Here is a 13,261-nt window from a genome sequence, read left to right on the forward strand (position 1 = left end):
ATTTGTGCAATCCTTTATCAAAAAGGTATGGTGCGGTTTACGGTCATACTGCCAATTTGCAAAAAAAAAATTTCTCAATGCGGTCACATTAGGCTATCGAAAGCCGCCGTTTTTCTGCTTTGCTACCCGGTAAAATGAGTTTTGTGCTTCAATAAATAGGAAATAAAACCAATTCTCCGTTGCCGATCGCATCCTGAGACCAAAAACGATCCAAGAGCGCGGACAACTAAGAAGCTTCCCAGCAAGGAGTTGCAAGTGAACAGTTTTCGTGTCCCCATTGATTTTTTCTACCCCGCTTCAGCTGACAAAGTAGCAATTGCTCATTCGGAGAAACAGTTTGGCAAAATGTCGCGGCATCCCAGCGATAGAAAGGTTTATGTCGGAGACCTGGGCAACAATGCCCGCAAGAACGACCTGGAGTATGTGTTTGGGGCCTATGGAAGTCTTCGAAGTGTCTGGATCGCTCGCAACCCACCGGGCTTCGCCTTTGTAGAGTTTGAGAGCGCCAGGGACGCGGCGGACGCCGTGCGTGGATTGGATGGCCGGACTGTGTGCGGACGCAGGGCTCGTGTGGAGCTGTCCACGGGCAAATACGCCAGATCCGGCGGAGGCGGTGGTGGCGGAGGAGGAGGTGGCGGCGGTGGAGGAGGAGGACGCGACCGTGGTGGCGGCGGTGGAGGAAGGGGCGACGATAAGTGCTACGAGTGTGGCGGACGCGGACACTTTGCACGCCATTGCCGTGATCGGAAGGCCAGGCAGCGACGCAGGTAAGTCTCACGCCATTTCCATTCAGGGTATTTGCAAAATAGTGTTCCTTTTTTGAAACATGGCGAGATTCGCATACATACATATGTGTTTTAGTATGTGTGTATGTGCCAAGCAAAAATTTTGAATTTTCTAGGGTGTGGTGAGATGGGCAATGTTTCGTGGTGAAAAATTCAAACGAAGCACTGTTAAACCACCCTATCAATGTTAAATTAAAGGCGGGCTGTTAACGCAAAACATCGTTTATATTAAAAATCGGGTTTTTCTTTTCAATATAAAAGCATAAATTATTAAATAAAAACTAGTGTTTTTTATTTATAATATTCTATTAATAATATGGTATCTTTTGAACATTATATTCGTGGTAAATTACGTAGTGAATTCAGTGTTGTGAAGTGTGCTGTTAAACGCAAAACAAGTGGCAACCCTGTCTGACGTTGGCACACGTGCTCACGCTTCACTTTGGATTTTCTTTTACACGCGGCTTACGGAAAAGAAGGTTAAGTTGCTGCGTGCTGGCTGTTGAAAGTTTTTAATTTTAAATTAAAATTAAAAAGTATATGAACAAACTGTGCTACAATGTTTGTTCTATACGAAACGCCGGCGGGCTACGCCATTTTCAAGTTGCTGGACGAAAAGAAACTGGAGCAGGTAGACAATCTGTACCTGGAATTTGAGACTCCGGAGAAGGCCAACAAATTGCTGAAACTGAAGCACTTTGAGAAATTCAACGACACCACAGAGGCGCTGGCAGCTGCCACGGCAGCGGTGGAGGGTAAGGTGGCGAAGCCGCTGAAAAAAACTCTGAAAAAGTTGCTCGTCGATGAGGTGCAGTCCCAGTTGCTGGTGGCTGACGCCAAGCTTGGCACCGCCATCAAGGACAAGCTGTCTGTGCAGTGCGTCTACAACACAGGTGTGCAGGAGCTGATGCGCTGTATTCGCCAGCAGGCGGACAGTCTGCTGGGCGGTCTGCCCAAACGCGAAATGACCGCCATGGCCCTGGGTCTGGCGCACTCGCTGTCGCGCTACAAGTTGAAGTTCTCGCCGGACAAAATCGACACCATGATCGTGCAGGCCCAGTGTCTGCTGGATGACCTGGACAAGGAGCTCAACAACTACATGATGAGGGCACGCGAGTGGTACGGCTGGCATTTCCCCGAACTGGGAAAGATCATCACCGACAACATTGCCTTCGTGAAGACCATTAAACTGGTGGGAACCAGGGACCAGATGTCTACTGCCGATCTGTCGGACATTCTGCCGGAAGATGTGGAGGAGAAGGTGAAGGAGGCGGCCGAGATATCGATGGGAACTGAAATCTCTGAGGAGGATGTGCTGAACATCCAGTGTCTGTGCGATGAAATCATTTCCATCAACGACTACCGCAGCCATCTCTACGACTACCTCAAGGCCAGGATGATGGCCATGGCTCCCAATCTCACCGTTCTTGTCGGAGATACGGTGGGAGCACGATTGATTGCCCACGCTGGTTCGCTGATCAACCTGGCCAAGCATCCCTCGTCGACAGTACAAATTCTTGGCGCCGAGAAGGCCCTCTTCCGCGCCCTGAAGACCAAGAAGGACACACCGAAATACGGTCTTATCTACCACGCCCAGCTGGTGGGTCAGGCTAGCCAGAAGAACAAGGGAAAAATGTCTCGTTCACTGGCCGCCAAAGCCTCGCTGGCCACCCGAGTGGATGCCTTCGGTGAGGAGGCCACATTCGAGCTGGGAGCGGCGCACAAGGTGAAGCTAGAGTCCCGGCTGCGACTCCTGGAGGAGGGCAACCTGCGCAAGTTGTCCGGCACCGGCAAGGCCAAGGCGAAGTTCGAGAAGTACCAGGCCAAGAGGTGGGTTTCGGAAGTCAATGCACTTTGGTTCAAACTGATTTCAAATGATGATACCAAAAAGGTTTCGCAATTCTCTGATTACGATGACGATAAACCTTGGCTGTCTGACTGAAATAATGTTTGCCATAAATTATTATAATCTTTTCTTTTATTAACATATCCCTTCTTATTTCTTTTAGTGAGGTGTTCACCTACCAACCCGAAGCGGACAACACCTTGAACGTTAAGAAACGAAAGCACTCGGAGTCCGAGCCACAGACTCCTGTCAAGAAGGAGGTCAAGGAGGAGGCAGCCGAGGTGGAGGAGGCTGAGATCAAGTCCGAGAAGAAGAAGAAGAAAAAGAAGAAGCAGAAGGATGAGGAGGCTCCGGAAGAGGCAGCAGCGCCAGAACCCGTAGACGAGCCCACACCAGCCAAGAAAAAGAAGAAGTCCAAGCAGCAGGAGTAGTGCTATTATTCCTAGCTGCCAATGGATTGGCTGGCATTAGTTGTACGTTTAAAGTAGTTATTACGATAACACATAGGTTTTTACAATAATCCAAACAAAAGTCAAGTTTTTGTTGTACATTAGAAATAAAATGTAAAATTTCAAACCAACAGGAAATAATTGGCATATTTTTAGAGCATAATTATAATATAAAAGTATATTTTTTTTAAGAATTATTACTTCACTTGTGTTAGCTGCTTCTAAGCTCACTATTTTGGAGGCCAATTTCTCACTTGCTTTATTGGAATGAGACAGCGATTCATTGCGGTGAGGAGGACCAATGAAGCAAAACGCTTTTACGTCAGGCCCAGAGGCTTTCTTGCATCATTCTGCAAGACATTTTCAACGATTTTTGGTCCACGGTGGGATATAAAAGCCAAGTCCGAAAGCAGGTGGCCAGTTGAAAGCGAAAAACAATGCGAAATGCGCGGTTACCTGAAGCTGTTGCTGGTCTTGGGACTTTTGCTCACTTACGCGGCAGCCAAGAAGAAGGAGGAGTCCTCGTCCGAGGAGGAGGAGGAAGGCGGCAGCAAGTTCGAGAAGAAAAAGTTCGGCGACGAGGAGCACAAGGGTGAGCATGGCCACAAGGAGCACAAGGAATGGGAGGAGGACGAAAAGAAGCATCACGAACTGGAGGATCATGAACACCATCACGGCGACAAGGGATCCAAGAAGAAAAAGGACTACGGTGAGAAACATGAGCACGGCGAGAAGCACGAGCACGGATCGCACAAGAAGGGCGGAAAGCATCATCACAAAAAGAAGCACAAGAAGGGACACAAGGAGCTGGAGTATCACAAAAAGTTCAACAAGGACGAGTACTTCAAGGAGAAGAAGTTCTACGATGACGAGCACAAGGGCGGCCACCACAAGAAGTACGGAAAGGAGCACCATCATCACGCCGAGGAGCACGGCGAAGCGAAGAAGGGCGAGAAGCACGAGGCTGGCAAGAAGAAGGGACACAAGAAGCACCATGGCCACTACAAGAAGGGCCACCACGACGAGGACCATAAGAAGTACAAGAAGGAGGAGAAATATGGCGACAGTTTCGAGGACAAAAAGGAGCACGGCGAAAAGGGCTCCAAGAAGCACGGTCACAAGCATTACAAGAAAAAAGGAGGCAAGCATTGAAAGGATCTGTCCAAAGGAAGAAGACTTCTGGGTTCTGGGATACCATTTAATGGGTTTACATAAATGTGATGTGGCTTGTGAATAAAAATTATCTTACTAGATCTATGAAACGGGCTTTGTTTTAAAATTTAGAAATACTTAATGGGCTGGACTTAACTAACTTATAAGTTTGAAGTACTCTTTCCATGGCAACGTAATTCAAAATTTTAATTCCTTTCTATGTCCTGTTTCAGAAGCAACTCGTTCAGCAGATCACGCAGTACATCCCGTCGCCGACGCACTCGCTCCAAATCCGGTACCCGTTCACGCAGCCGTTCTGCTGGATCCGCCGGCCGCCGCTCTGGACGATCAAATGGACGCGAGGAGAATGGATCGGTGACCCGATACAGTGACCATGAGCGCAACGGTAGCGGAGCTGTGGAATCACCGCCACCACCGAAGAGGCGCTATGACGACGATGATGATGACCGCGTTAGGGCTTCACGTTCAAGATCCCGATCTAGGTCGGCGTCACCGGCAGCGCGTCGTGGATCGCCGCCCAGGCGCCGTGGCGATTCGTCCGCCTCGCGATCACCGTTCAGGGACTAGCGACACCGGATGGAGGCAGACGAGGCCAGAATGGCGAATAACCGGCCCTGAGAGCTGCAACCCCAAATGCCGGAGAAGTGGGGCGACTGGCAACTGGACTTCCCGCATTCCCAATCCTTACATATATAGCAAGACAGATTTCCAAATACTTTTCATGCAGTATCCTCCCGTTTTAAAGTTTAGTTGTCCAGATCCATATTAGTTAAGGACTTAATTTATAGTGGAACTCGAGTATAGACGCACTTGAGTATTATTCTGTTCCATAAGAAAAGAAAAGGTGAAGCACATGCTAAGGAAGAGAGCTTTTTTTGAATGTCATCATCTGACAGAGGAAGAGATTTAAGAACGGATCGGCAGACGATTAGTGTATCGATCTAGTCAAGTTTGCTTTGTAAAACTTATTTGCTTTTGAAATTATTAAATTGCTAACCCTGGAATCATACTCGAATGCTAACTAAGGAGACGAGACGAAGCACCATTTTCATGTCAATTCTAAACATTTTTTTTGATGGCCCATAATAATACAATCTCAATACATTTGATAATTCGACTCCAACTCTGTATGATGTGTTTAAATTTTCATAATAATTAAGTCTTGGAACAGTGCATAATTATTATTCATACATTGATGTCGTAGTTAAGTATTAAACAATACCTATGTATGGATTCTTGGATGTGTGTTTGAATTATATAGCAAATGCGCTGAACACTACACAAATATTCAATCAATAAATTAAATGCCAAAAAAAAGATTTTTTGAATTCTACTGGCCAGAGGGTTGATTTCTTTTTTAGTACCACGTTGGAAATTGATCAGTGGTTGATCTGGCAGCGCCGGAGATGTCTTACGTTTTTAGTACAGCTGCATGTGTTCACAAGTTTACGTTATTGCGACGTTAATAAATGACGAATTTCTCAAACAGCTAACTAGATTCGGTTAAAGATAATGGTTTGTTTAAGTTTTTGTAATAGATTTCTGAGTTTACGATTGTGTTTTCTTGACAAGAGCACATTAACGTCTTACGTTTTAGTACACCTTTCGAAGTGATGTTGGCATTTTTTTGGCGCTCCAGCTACGGTCACACTAATTGCAACATTCTTCTAGTTCAATTTTGTTTTGTGTTTTGTTTTTTTTAATTTTTTAACGATTGGCTGCAAATTTGTTAGTACTTTTTTTTGTGAGATATTGCCTTGAAGACCAAAAGAGTAAAGTACTGGGTATCCTGGCTAAGTAGCTACCATGGCATTCCGCCAGTCGGAACACGAGATGAGCGTCACTTCGCTGGATTCTAGCGTCGAGCTGCGATCGCGGTCTCCATCGCCTCAGCCCTTCAATCCGCGAAAGCTACGCTTCGCCGACGATGATTTTGACAAGGACACGCCAGAGGGGGCGAGTCCGCTGCCAAACCAACCAAAGAAAAAGATGTCCATTGAGCAGGGAGCCACTAGTACCTCTGGGAATGGGGATGTTTCCATGTCGCCGCCGTGCCAGAAGGTGCGTGCTCTACGCCTCTTCAGCACCCCCGCCACTCCGAAAACGATACTTCAAAAGTCCACCACCCAGTGCAGCAATCATCTCTCGGCAGCCGCAGCTGCCATGAATGCATCCCGGCGCAGTGAGGAGCCCTTCCGCCTGGCGGAGCGCCCACGATCCTTGCCGCTGCACAACCGCAACATTCCCGCCCAGGACACGGCCAATGTTAATCCCTTTACCCCAGACAGTAAGTTAGATTAGTACCAGCTAGTCCCATTCAATCTCACAGGATTCCCTCTTTGCAGGTCTCTTGGCTCACAACAAGAAGCGGTGTCGCACCCAATTTGGACGAGAGAACATCAACCTGAATGTGAGTGCCATGCAGAGGTACTTGCTCAGCGACACCTGCGACGACGAGGCCGCAGAGGAGGCGGGCGACTCCCGGGAGATCCATCAGCAGGCGCCCAAGCGGCTGGCTCTGCACGACACCAACATCAGTCGCTTCAAGCGCGAGTTCATGCAGGTCAGTGTGATCGGAGTGGGGGAATTCGGTGTGGTGTTCCAATGTGTCAACCGGCTGGACGGATGCATCTATGCGATCAAGAAGAGCAAGAAGCCGGTGGCAGGCAGCTCTTTCGAGTAAGTTTTCAGCATCTTTTAATGCTTTTCACAAAGACTACAACTTAAATCTTAATAATTCTTGCAGAAAAAGAGCCCTAAACGAGGTGTGGGCCCATGCCGTATTGGGAAAACATGATAACGTAGTTAGATACTACTCAGCTTGGGCGGAGGACGACCATATGCTGATCCAGAATGAGTTCTGCGATGGGGGCAGCTTGCATGCGCGCATCCAAGACCACTGCTTGGGGGAGGCCGAACTGAAGATTGTGCTGATGCATGTTATCGAGGGCCTGCGCTACATCCACTCCAACGATCTGGTGCACATGGACCTCAAGCCGGAGAACATCTTCTCGACAAAGAACCCCAATGCCTACAAGCATGTCGAAGAGCAGTCGCAGCCAAACAAAGACGACGACGGCATGGACAGTGTTTACGAGGAGCTGCGACATTCAGAGAACTTGGTCACGTACAAGATCGGCGACCTTGGCCACGTGACATCAGTTAAGGAGCCGTACGTAGAGGAGGGCGACTGCCGCTACTTGCCCAAGGAGATACTGCAGGAGGACTACTCGAATCTCTTCAAGGCGGATATCTTTTCGCTTGGCATCACGCTCTTCGAGGTGGCTGGCGGTGGGCCGCTGCCGAAGAACGGTCCAGAATGGCACAAACTACGCAACGGCGAGGTGCCCATTCTGCCCAGCTTAAGCCGGGATTTCAATGAGCTAATAGCCCAGATGATGCACCCCGATCCAGAGAAGAGACCAACATCGCAGTCCATTTTCAGTCATCCGTAAGTGATGCTATTGTTTTTGAGTTTTTAAATCTACTATCCGCTATTTTTGTAGAATTTTGAGCGCCGTTGACTCCAAGAGCAAGCTGCAGCTCGGCCTGGAGCTGACAGTGGAAAGACGGAAGAACGAGATTCTGATGAATAAGCTGCGAGAGGCCAAAAAACAAATCAAATTACTCGAACAAAGGGGTAAGTTGCTCTTTGAATCTCATCTAAAGTGTGTTTATTTATCGAAGCTGTAAATTTTCAGTTAATATTCTTGCAGTTAACAATAATCCGGACAACCTGGATGGCCAGCGATGCCTACGCTCCTTCACCAGACGCATGCGAACGCCCTTTTCTAGCCACGGAAACTTTGAAAACTTGGCCGATCGCAACAAGAATGTTATCACCAATATCTGATACGCTCGCTTATGCGGAAACAATAGGCAACCTCTTCCGAATTGAACGTGAACTAAGCTCACATTGTGTTAACTTTAAGCGTATCGATATAAACGGTGTATATTTTCAAGTTCTCTATATCATTTCGCAACCTTATTATCCTCCTTGTGTCCAAGCCCGAATACTAAGAAGCTCGCTAATATAATTTATATATTTTTTCCAGCTCAGTGAAACCCCATGCCCCCCCGCTCCCTCTTTTTTGTAGAGATAGAACATCTCATTTTAAGATAAAAACCAATATAGAAATTAAGGTTATCGTAGATATAAAGAAGTATTGTTTTCGAAATTAAACTATTTATTATGTTACTTGAAAGTGGAAATATGTAACATTCCATTCGTTAAATACAGCGAATGATAATCAATATTTTTTGTAATTTTGTTCTTCGGGAGTTTTGTCAAATTTATTTCAGCTTTTATGAACTTGCGACTCTATAGGGGAAAAGTAAATAAAGTAGATTTTAAAATATAAAGTTTAAAATTGTATGCATTTTTCACTTAAAAGAGGCTCTATACTTTCTACATCATACTTCTCTAATATTAGGCACTTTCAGACAAGATCTTGATGTCTTGTGACAATGTAAAGAGATTAAGAATTGTGTAGTTTATAATTTGAATTAAAAATCTGTTTCTGATAGAGTCTTTAGTAGAGTTTCTCGTTTTTATTAAAATTATTGTATATGTGTGCATTGTTGGGTAAGATTGCAACGTGTTTAATGGTATCTGAGTGTCCTTAAAACCTTCTGTAGTTCTGGTATTGTTGTCGATTGCCGCCCTGTTGCTGTTGATAGTTGTTTGTCCTGCCATTATTGTAGTTGTTGTAGTTGCGCTGCTGGTGCTGGTTGTTGTCCTGTTGGTATCTCTGGTTCTGACCGTATTGCTGGCGATTTTGGTAGTTACCCTGATAGTTCTGTTGGCTCCCGCCTTGCTGGTTGTTGTAACTATTATTGTAATTGTAATTATAGTTGCGGCTATTGTTCTGATAGCCTTGTCCTTGGTTTCCACCACCACCACCGCCCTGTCCGTAGCCGCCACCGCCGCCGCCGCCTCCCTGTCCGTGGCCGTACCCTCCCCCGCCGCCTTGATTGCGCATTCCGGCATTCAACATGCGGTGTCCACTGTCCGGAATGTAAGCCCTAATCAGGTGGCTATTAAAACCGATAACCGGGCCATGCTTCTTGCCCTCATCTGGTGGCAGTACCTTTGGTGGATCCACTGCTTCCGGCAGTCTCTTCGCCTCAAATATGAAGTCCTCATCGTACTCTGGATCCTTGAAAAGTGTGGTTATAATTTGGTTGTCTGTGATGTCCGGAAGACCGGAAATCGGTGACCTAAGGCACCCACTTATGGCAGTGTTTAGCTCCGATTTGGCCAGTGTTCCCCGCATCCCGCTAAAGGATATGGCATTGCACTCATCGTCGTCGCTTTTCTCGGTTATACGTTTCACCTTCTTGAAGTGCGGACTCGAGTTGGTGATGTACAAGTAGTTGTCGCCCCGCTTGTTGCGTTTAACCTCCTCGCTAGTCAGTTGATCGTAGTATGGAACCAGGGCCTTGAAGAGCCGCTTCTCGTCCACAAACGGCAGCAAGGCCACTCCCTGCCAGGCGAACTTCTTTCCGTTCAAGTCGATCTTAAAATCCTCCGGATAAAAGTCGATAATCGGGGAGTCCGGGTTGGACATGAGATCTGCCCACGGCTCGGGTACATGGGAGCTACTGGCAGCTGGAAAGACGCCCATGAGCTGCTCTAACGGATTGAAAGGCTTTGTGCCTTTTTCGAAAATTGTGGACAGTCCCTGAATATTCACGAAATCAGATGCAAACGGAGCATAGTGGTATGGGAAGTACCAGTTCCAGGAAGCGCAGCCCTGGTAGTAGTACTTCAGCACCCAGCACAGTCCTCTGACGTACTGCAGAGCTACGGCGTAGCGGAACTGCAGATTTCCGGGTGCCACATCAAACTTGGACTCATAGTAGCGATCCTTGAATCCGTCCTCCCACAGCCGCACCTCATCGTTGTCTTCCTCCTCCTCCTCCTCGTCGTCCTCCAGTCCCGCCTGGGCACCCGATCGTTTTCCGAGTCGAAGGGCAGCAGCTGCCTCTTTGTAGTTGCCAATGTTTCCTGGCTGGTTTCCGGCTCCCACGGCGTTGGCTCCGAAAACCGATTGATCCAAGGACCGGTGGTCTTGGTTCCTCTCCTGACGACGACGTGCCTTGTCCCTGGCTTTGAACTGCTGCTCGCGCCGTTGTCGGTTCTTGAAAATCTGGTCTTCGGCGTTGCCCAAATCCGTCATTATCAGCTGGACCCGGTCGAGATTGACGTCGCCAGAGTCGGTAAGGTAACCCCTTGTCTTGTAGACGCACTTCTTGTATAGCTCCACTAAGCGGTCGACAGCTCCCTCGCGGATTTCCAGACTGGGCAGATGCGGTAAAAAGTCGTTACCCACAAAGAAGCACATGAATACCCAATCGTCCAGAGCTCGCTCGAAGCTGTATTCGAACGGCAGGTTCGGCATCACCAGCGTCTGCTTCAGGTACTCCCTCAGTACGCTCAGTCGCACAAAGATGAACTTCACTTCGGCACCAATGGGGACATCCGGTTTAAAGTTGGCTCCTGTCGTGGCTCCCAGTCCGTTGCACTTCTCCATCTCGTGCCCGAACTGGTTGCAGATGTCACAGGGCCGGGGCTTGTTCGGAAGGAACTCCTCCCGGATAATGGTGAAGTTGGGCTCGTGGGTAGCAAGCCCCAACATGATGAGATCCGCATCGGCGCCGCACAGCACATGTTGCGTGTTGGGATCGTGGTCCGGCTGAGCCCGCTGCTTCCTTATGTAGTCCATGATCTTGTGCTCACCCTCGCCGGGCACATTCGCATCCGAAAGTATCACCTTGACACCCTTCCAGGCCGGGTTGTTGTTCAACCGGTCGTGGACATAGTAGTGAAGGCACTTGCTGAGCCGGTCCATGAACGGAGTGCCGGGCGTGATGCAGTTGGAGTCGAAGTGCTCGCCCTTCTCCTTCTCGGGCGGCAACTTGCAGCCGCGGCTCATTAGCTCCTCCCGCAATCGAGCAATCTCCAACCTCTTCTCAGTGGTCTCCTTGGCAGCTCGGAATCGACGCGAACGCTGCTGGTTCATCTTGGCCCGAGGCGCCACTCCATCGATGGCCATGTAGAGCAGCTTCCTGGGACGGACAATGCCGAAGAGACGGTCGATGCAATCAAAGATAGCTACCATCATCTCGTCCTCGTTTTTGGGGGCCGGCTTGTCCTCTGGATGGGTACACGGGTGTATAATACCGTTCATATCCAGGTAGAGGTTGTCAAACTCCACCCCATTGGGATTCGGGAGGGTGGCGTCCTCGTAAATATTCCGGCCGGTGTCAGGGTCCACCTGCTTGTTCTCATTGCACTCGATGATCACGCTCGGATACTTCCGGCTAAGCCACCGAAAGAATGCTGGTACTCCCATTTCAATGACCTTAAAATAGCTAGTCTTCTTTGGAGTCGGGAGTTAGTTGCTGGTTTTTACTTTTTCTTCGATTCTATACAAGCATGCTTAACCAAACGGCGTTGCCACTCGGGCGAAATTAAATTTAGCCTTTAAAAGGCTAAAATTAGCTTGAAAATTATAATTCAAAATATTTTGTTTGTAAAATATATTTAATCAATAACCCCCACAGAAACGTATTCTAGTTGATGATATAAAATTTAAACATTAGATTTAATTTATAAAATTTCAAAATCTCAAACCGCAAATTAATATCTTTCAAAATGTATGCGTTTATTTTCGTATTTTTATGAATGCTATAATTTAAAATATGTTACGTATAGGTCTCCATTCGTAAATGTAATATTATGATAAAATAAAAATTAAAAATAATAAAAACTTAATAATTACGAACGCTTTGCATTTATATACAATTTCAACCTAATTTATTGCAATAAGAGTTCATTCGAAAAGAAGGTGTGATTGGGAATATTAAATTTACAAAAAATAAGAATTATCTATAACGTACGTTCTCGGATTCTAAAACCATGTTTTAATACTTCAAAAACTAGAAACCATCTGGCACCGCTTTAGGGTTGCCAAATCGATATCGGAACCCATGTGTTACATTTGAAGAACTCTTTTAGCTGAACGGAATGGCCAAAATATTACAGAAATATGTCAAGTTTTCGACCAAGGAGCTGGAGAAGTATGCCTCCAACTCAGGATCTTGCGTACGATGCATCAACACAGACATGCACCTGGCAATGGGCCCGTATGGGATGGACAGTTTCAAGCAAGCGCTCTATGAACTCCTCATCCGTACCAAGGTGGGAATCTACGATTCCAAGCTTGACGGTATTTGTCTGGGTATCAAGAACATTAAGATGCTAGGTCACACAGCTTCCCTGCGAGCAGATGACCCCACCATGCACCTGCTCATAAATGCCGACTTCTATGTCTTCCGGCCGGAGACGGGGGCCATTCTGGACGGAGTAGTGCGTCTCATTTCGAAGCACCAGGTCAGCGTTGTCATCTATCGCGTCTTCAACACCACCATCCGCTTCACAAACAAAAAGGAGAGCCGAGAAGGCATTACCATGGACCAGGAGATTAAGTTTCGCATTAAGAACTTTGACATAAGCAATGTGATGCCCTATATCGAGGGTGAACTTATTGTGGAGGAGGACGAAGGAGCACAGGTGGGTTTTCCATCCAAATGAGTCTAAAGAACATCCTAATGTATCGGTTTTTCTGTTCTTTTCAGAAACAGAACCGTTCCACCAAATTTGCCAGCCCCCCGCCGGAGGTAATAGATGTGAAGGAGGAGAACGACGAGGAGATGTTGGATGGCCTGCTGAGTGTTTTAAAGCAGGAGCCTGACTTTGTGCCAAAGGAGGAGAAGGATGAGGAGAAGAAGGAAAAAACCAAAAAGAAATCCTCGGGCAAACGTAAAAAAACTGAAAATGGTGAAACGAAAAAAGCGAAAAAATCGAAGAAAGCAATAAAAGATGAGCCAGTGTAAAAAATATTTGTTTTTTAAAATTTTTAAATATAGTACAAATTAACGAATAATTAACACATTGATTTGTGTTTCCAATCCCGCCATTAGAACACTGATTCCCCCTGATA

General features: G+C 47.0%; 5 protein-coding genes and 1 non-coding gene across 7 annotated transcripts; 5 read left to right on the forward strand and 1 right to left on the reverse strand.

Annotated features, from left to right (window-relative positions):
• Positions 1-51: 51 nt before the first annotated feature.
• Positions 52-5,381, forward strand: LOC6497296 (probable splicing factor, arginine/serine-rich 6). The gene is made up of 2 exons (XM_014906134.3): positions 52-767; positions 4,466-5,381. Exons 1-2 carry the CDS (start codon positions 346-348, stop codon positions 4,818-4,820), a joined length of 777 nt encoding a protein of 258 aa, XP_014761620.1. The 5' UTR covers positions 52-345; the 3' UTR covers positions 4,821-5,381.
• Positions 1,186-3,218, forward strand: LOC6497294 (nucleolar protein 58). Its single transcript, XM_001962340.4, has 2 exons — positions 1,186-2,615; positions 2,795-3,218. The coding sequence occupies exons 1-2, from the start codon at positions 1,345-1,347 to the stop codon at positions 3,060-3,062; spliced, it is 1,539 nt and encodes a 512-aa protein (XP_001962376.1). The 5' UTR covers positions 1,186-1,344; the 3' UTR covers positions 3,063-3,218.
• LOC116654983 lies at positions 2,656-2,727 on the forward strand. The gene has a single exon (XR_004310149.1). It is a non-coding gene; the product is annotated as a small nucleolar RNA SNORD53/SNORD92 (small nucleolar RNA).
• Positions 5,382-5,849: 468 nt separating the features above from the next.
• Positions 5,850-8,784, forward strand: LOC6497297 (wee1-like protein kinase). Of its 2 annotated transcripts, none has more exons than XM_044716602.1 (5): positions 5,850-6,540; positions 6,599-6,932; positions 7,000-7,704; positions 7,760-7,893; positions 7,970-8,784. In XM_044716602.1, the coding sequence occupies exons 1-5, from the start codon at positions 6,060-6,062 to the stop codon at positions 8,104-8,106; spliced, it is 1,791 nt and encodes a 596-aa protein (XP_044572537.1). In that variant the 5' UTR covers positions 5,850-6,059; the 3' UTR covers positions 8,107-8,784. The 2 variants fall into 2 exon arrangements, with proteins under 2 accessions (XP_044572537.1, XP_001962373.1); XM_001962337.4 differs by having other exon boundaries at positions 5,851-6,540; positions 7,955-8,784.
• LOC6498242 (5'-3' exoribonuclease 2 homolog) lies at positions 8,778-11,729 on the reverse strand. Its single transcript, XM_001962336.4, has one exon. The coding sequence runs from the start codon at positions 11,609-11,611 to the stop codon at positions 8,876-8,878; it is 2,736 nt and encodes a 911-aa protein (XP_001962372.1). The 5' UTR covers positions 11,612-11,729; the 3' UTR covers positions 8,778-8,875.
• Positions 11,730-12,200: 471 nt separating this feature from the next.
• LOC6497298 (DNA-directed RNA polymerase I subunit RPA43) lies at positions 12,201-13,160 on the forward strand. The gene is made up of 2 exons (XM_001962335.4): positions 12,201-12,831; positions 12,897-13,160. Exons 1-2 carry the CDS (start codon positions 12,286-12,288, stop codon positions 13,152-13,154), a joined length of 804 nt encoding a protein of 267 aa, XP_001962371.2. The 5' UTR covers positions 12,201-12,285; the 3' UTR covers positions 13,155-13,160.
• Positions 13,161-13,261: the final 101 nt, after the last annotated feature.

Source organism: Drosophila ananassae, chromosome 3R (assembly GCF_017639315.1).
Source record: "Drosophila ananassae strain 14024-0371.13 chromosome 3R, ASM1763931v2, whole genome shotgun sequence".
Classification (NCBI taxonomy): domain Eukaryota; kingdom Metazoa; phylum Arthropoda; class Insecta; order Diptera; family Drosophilidae; genus Drosophila; species Drosophila ananassae.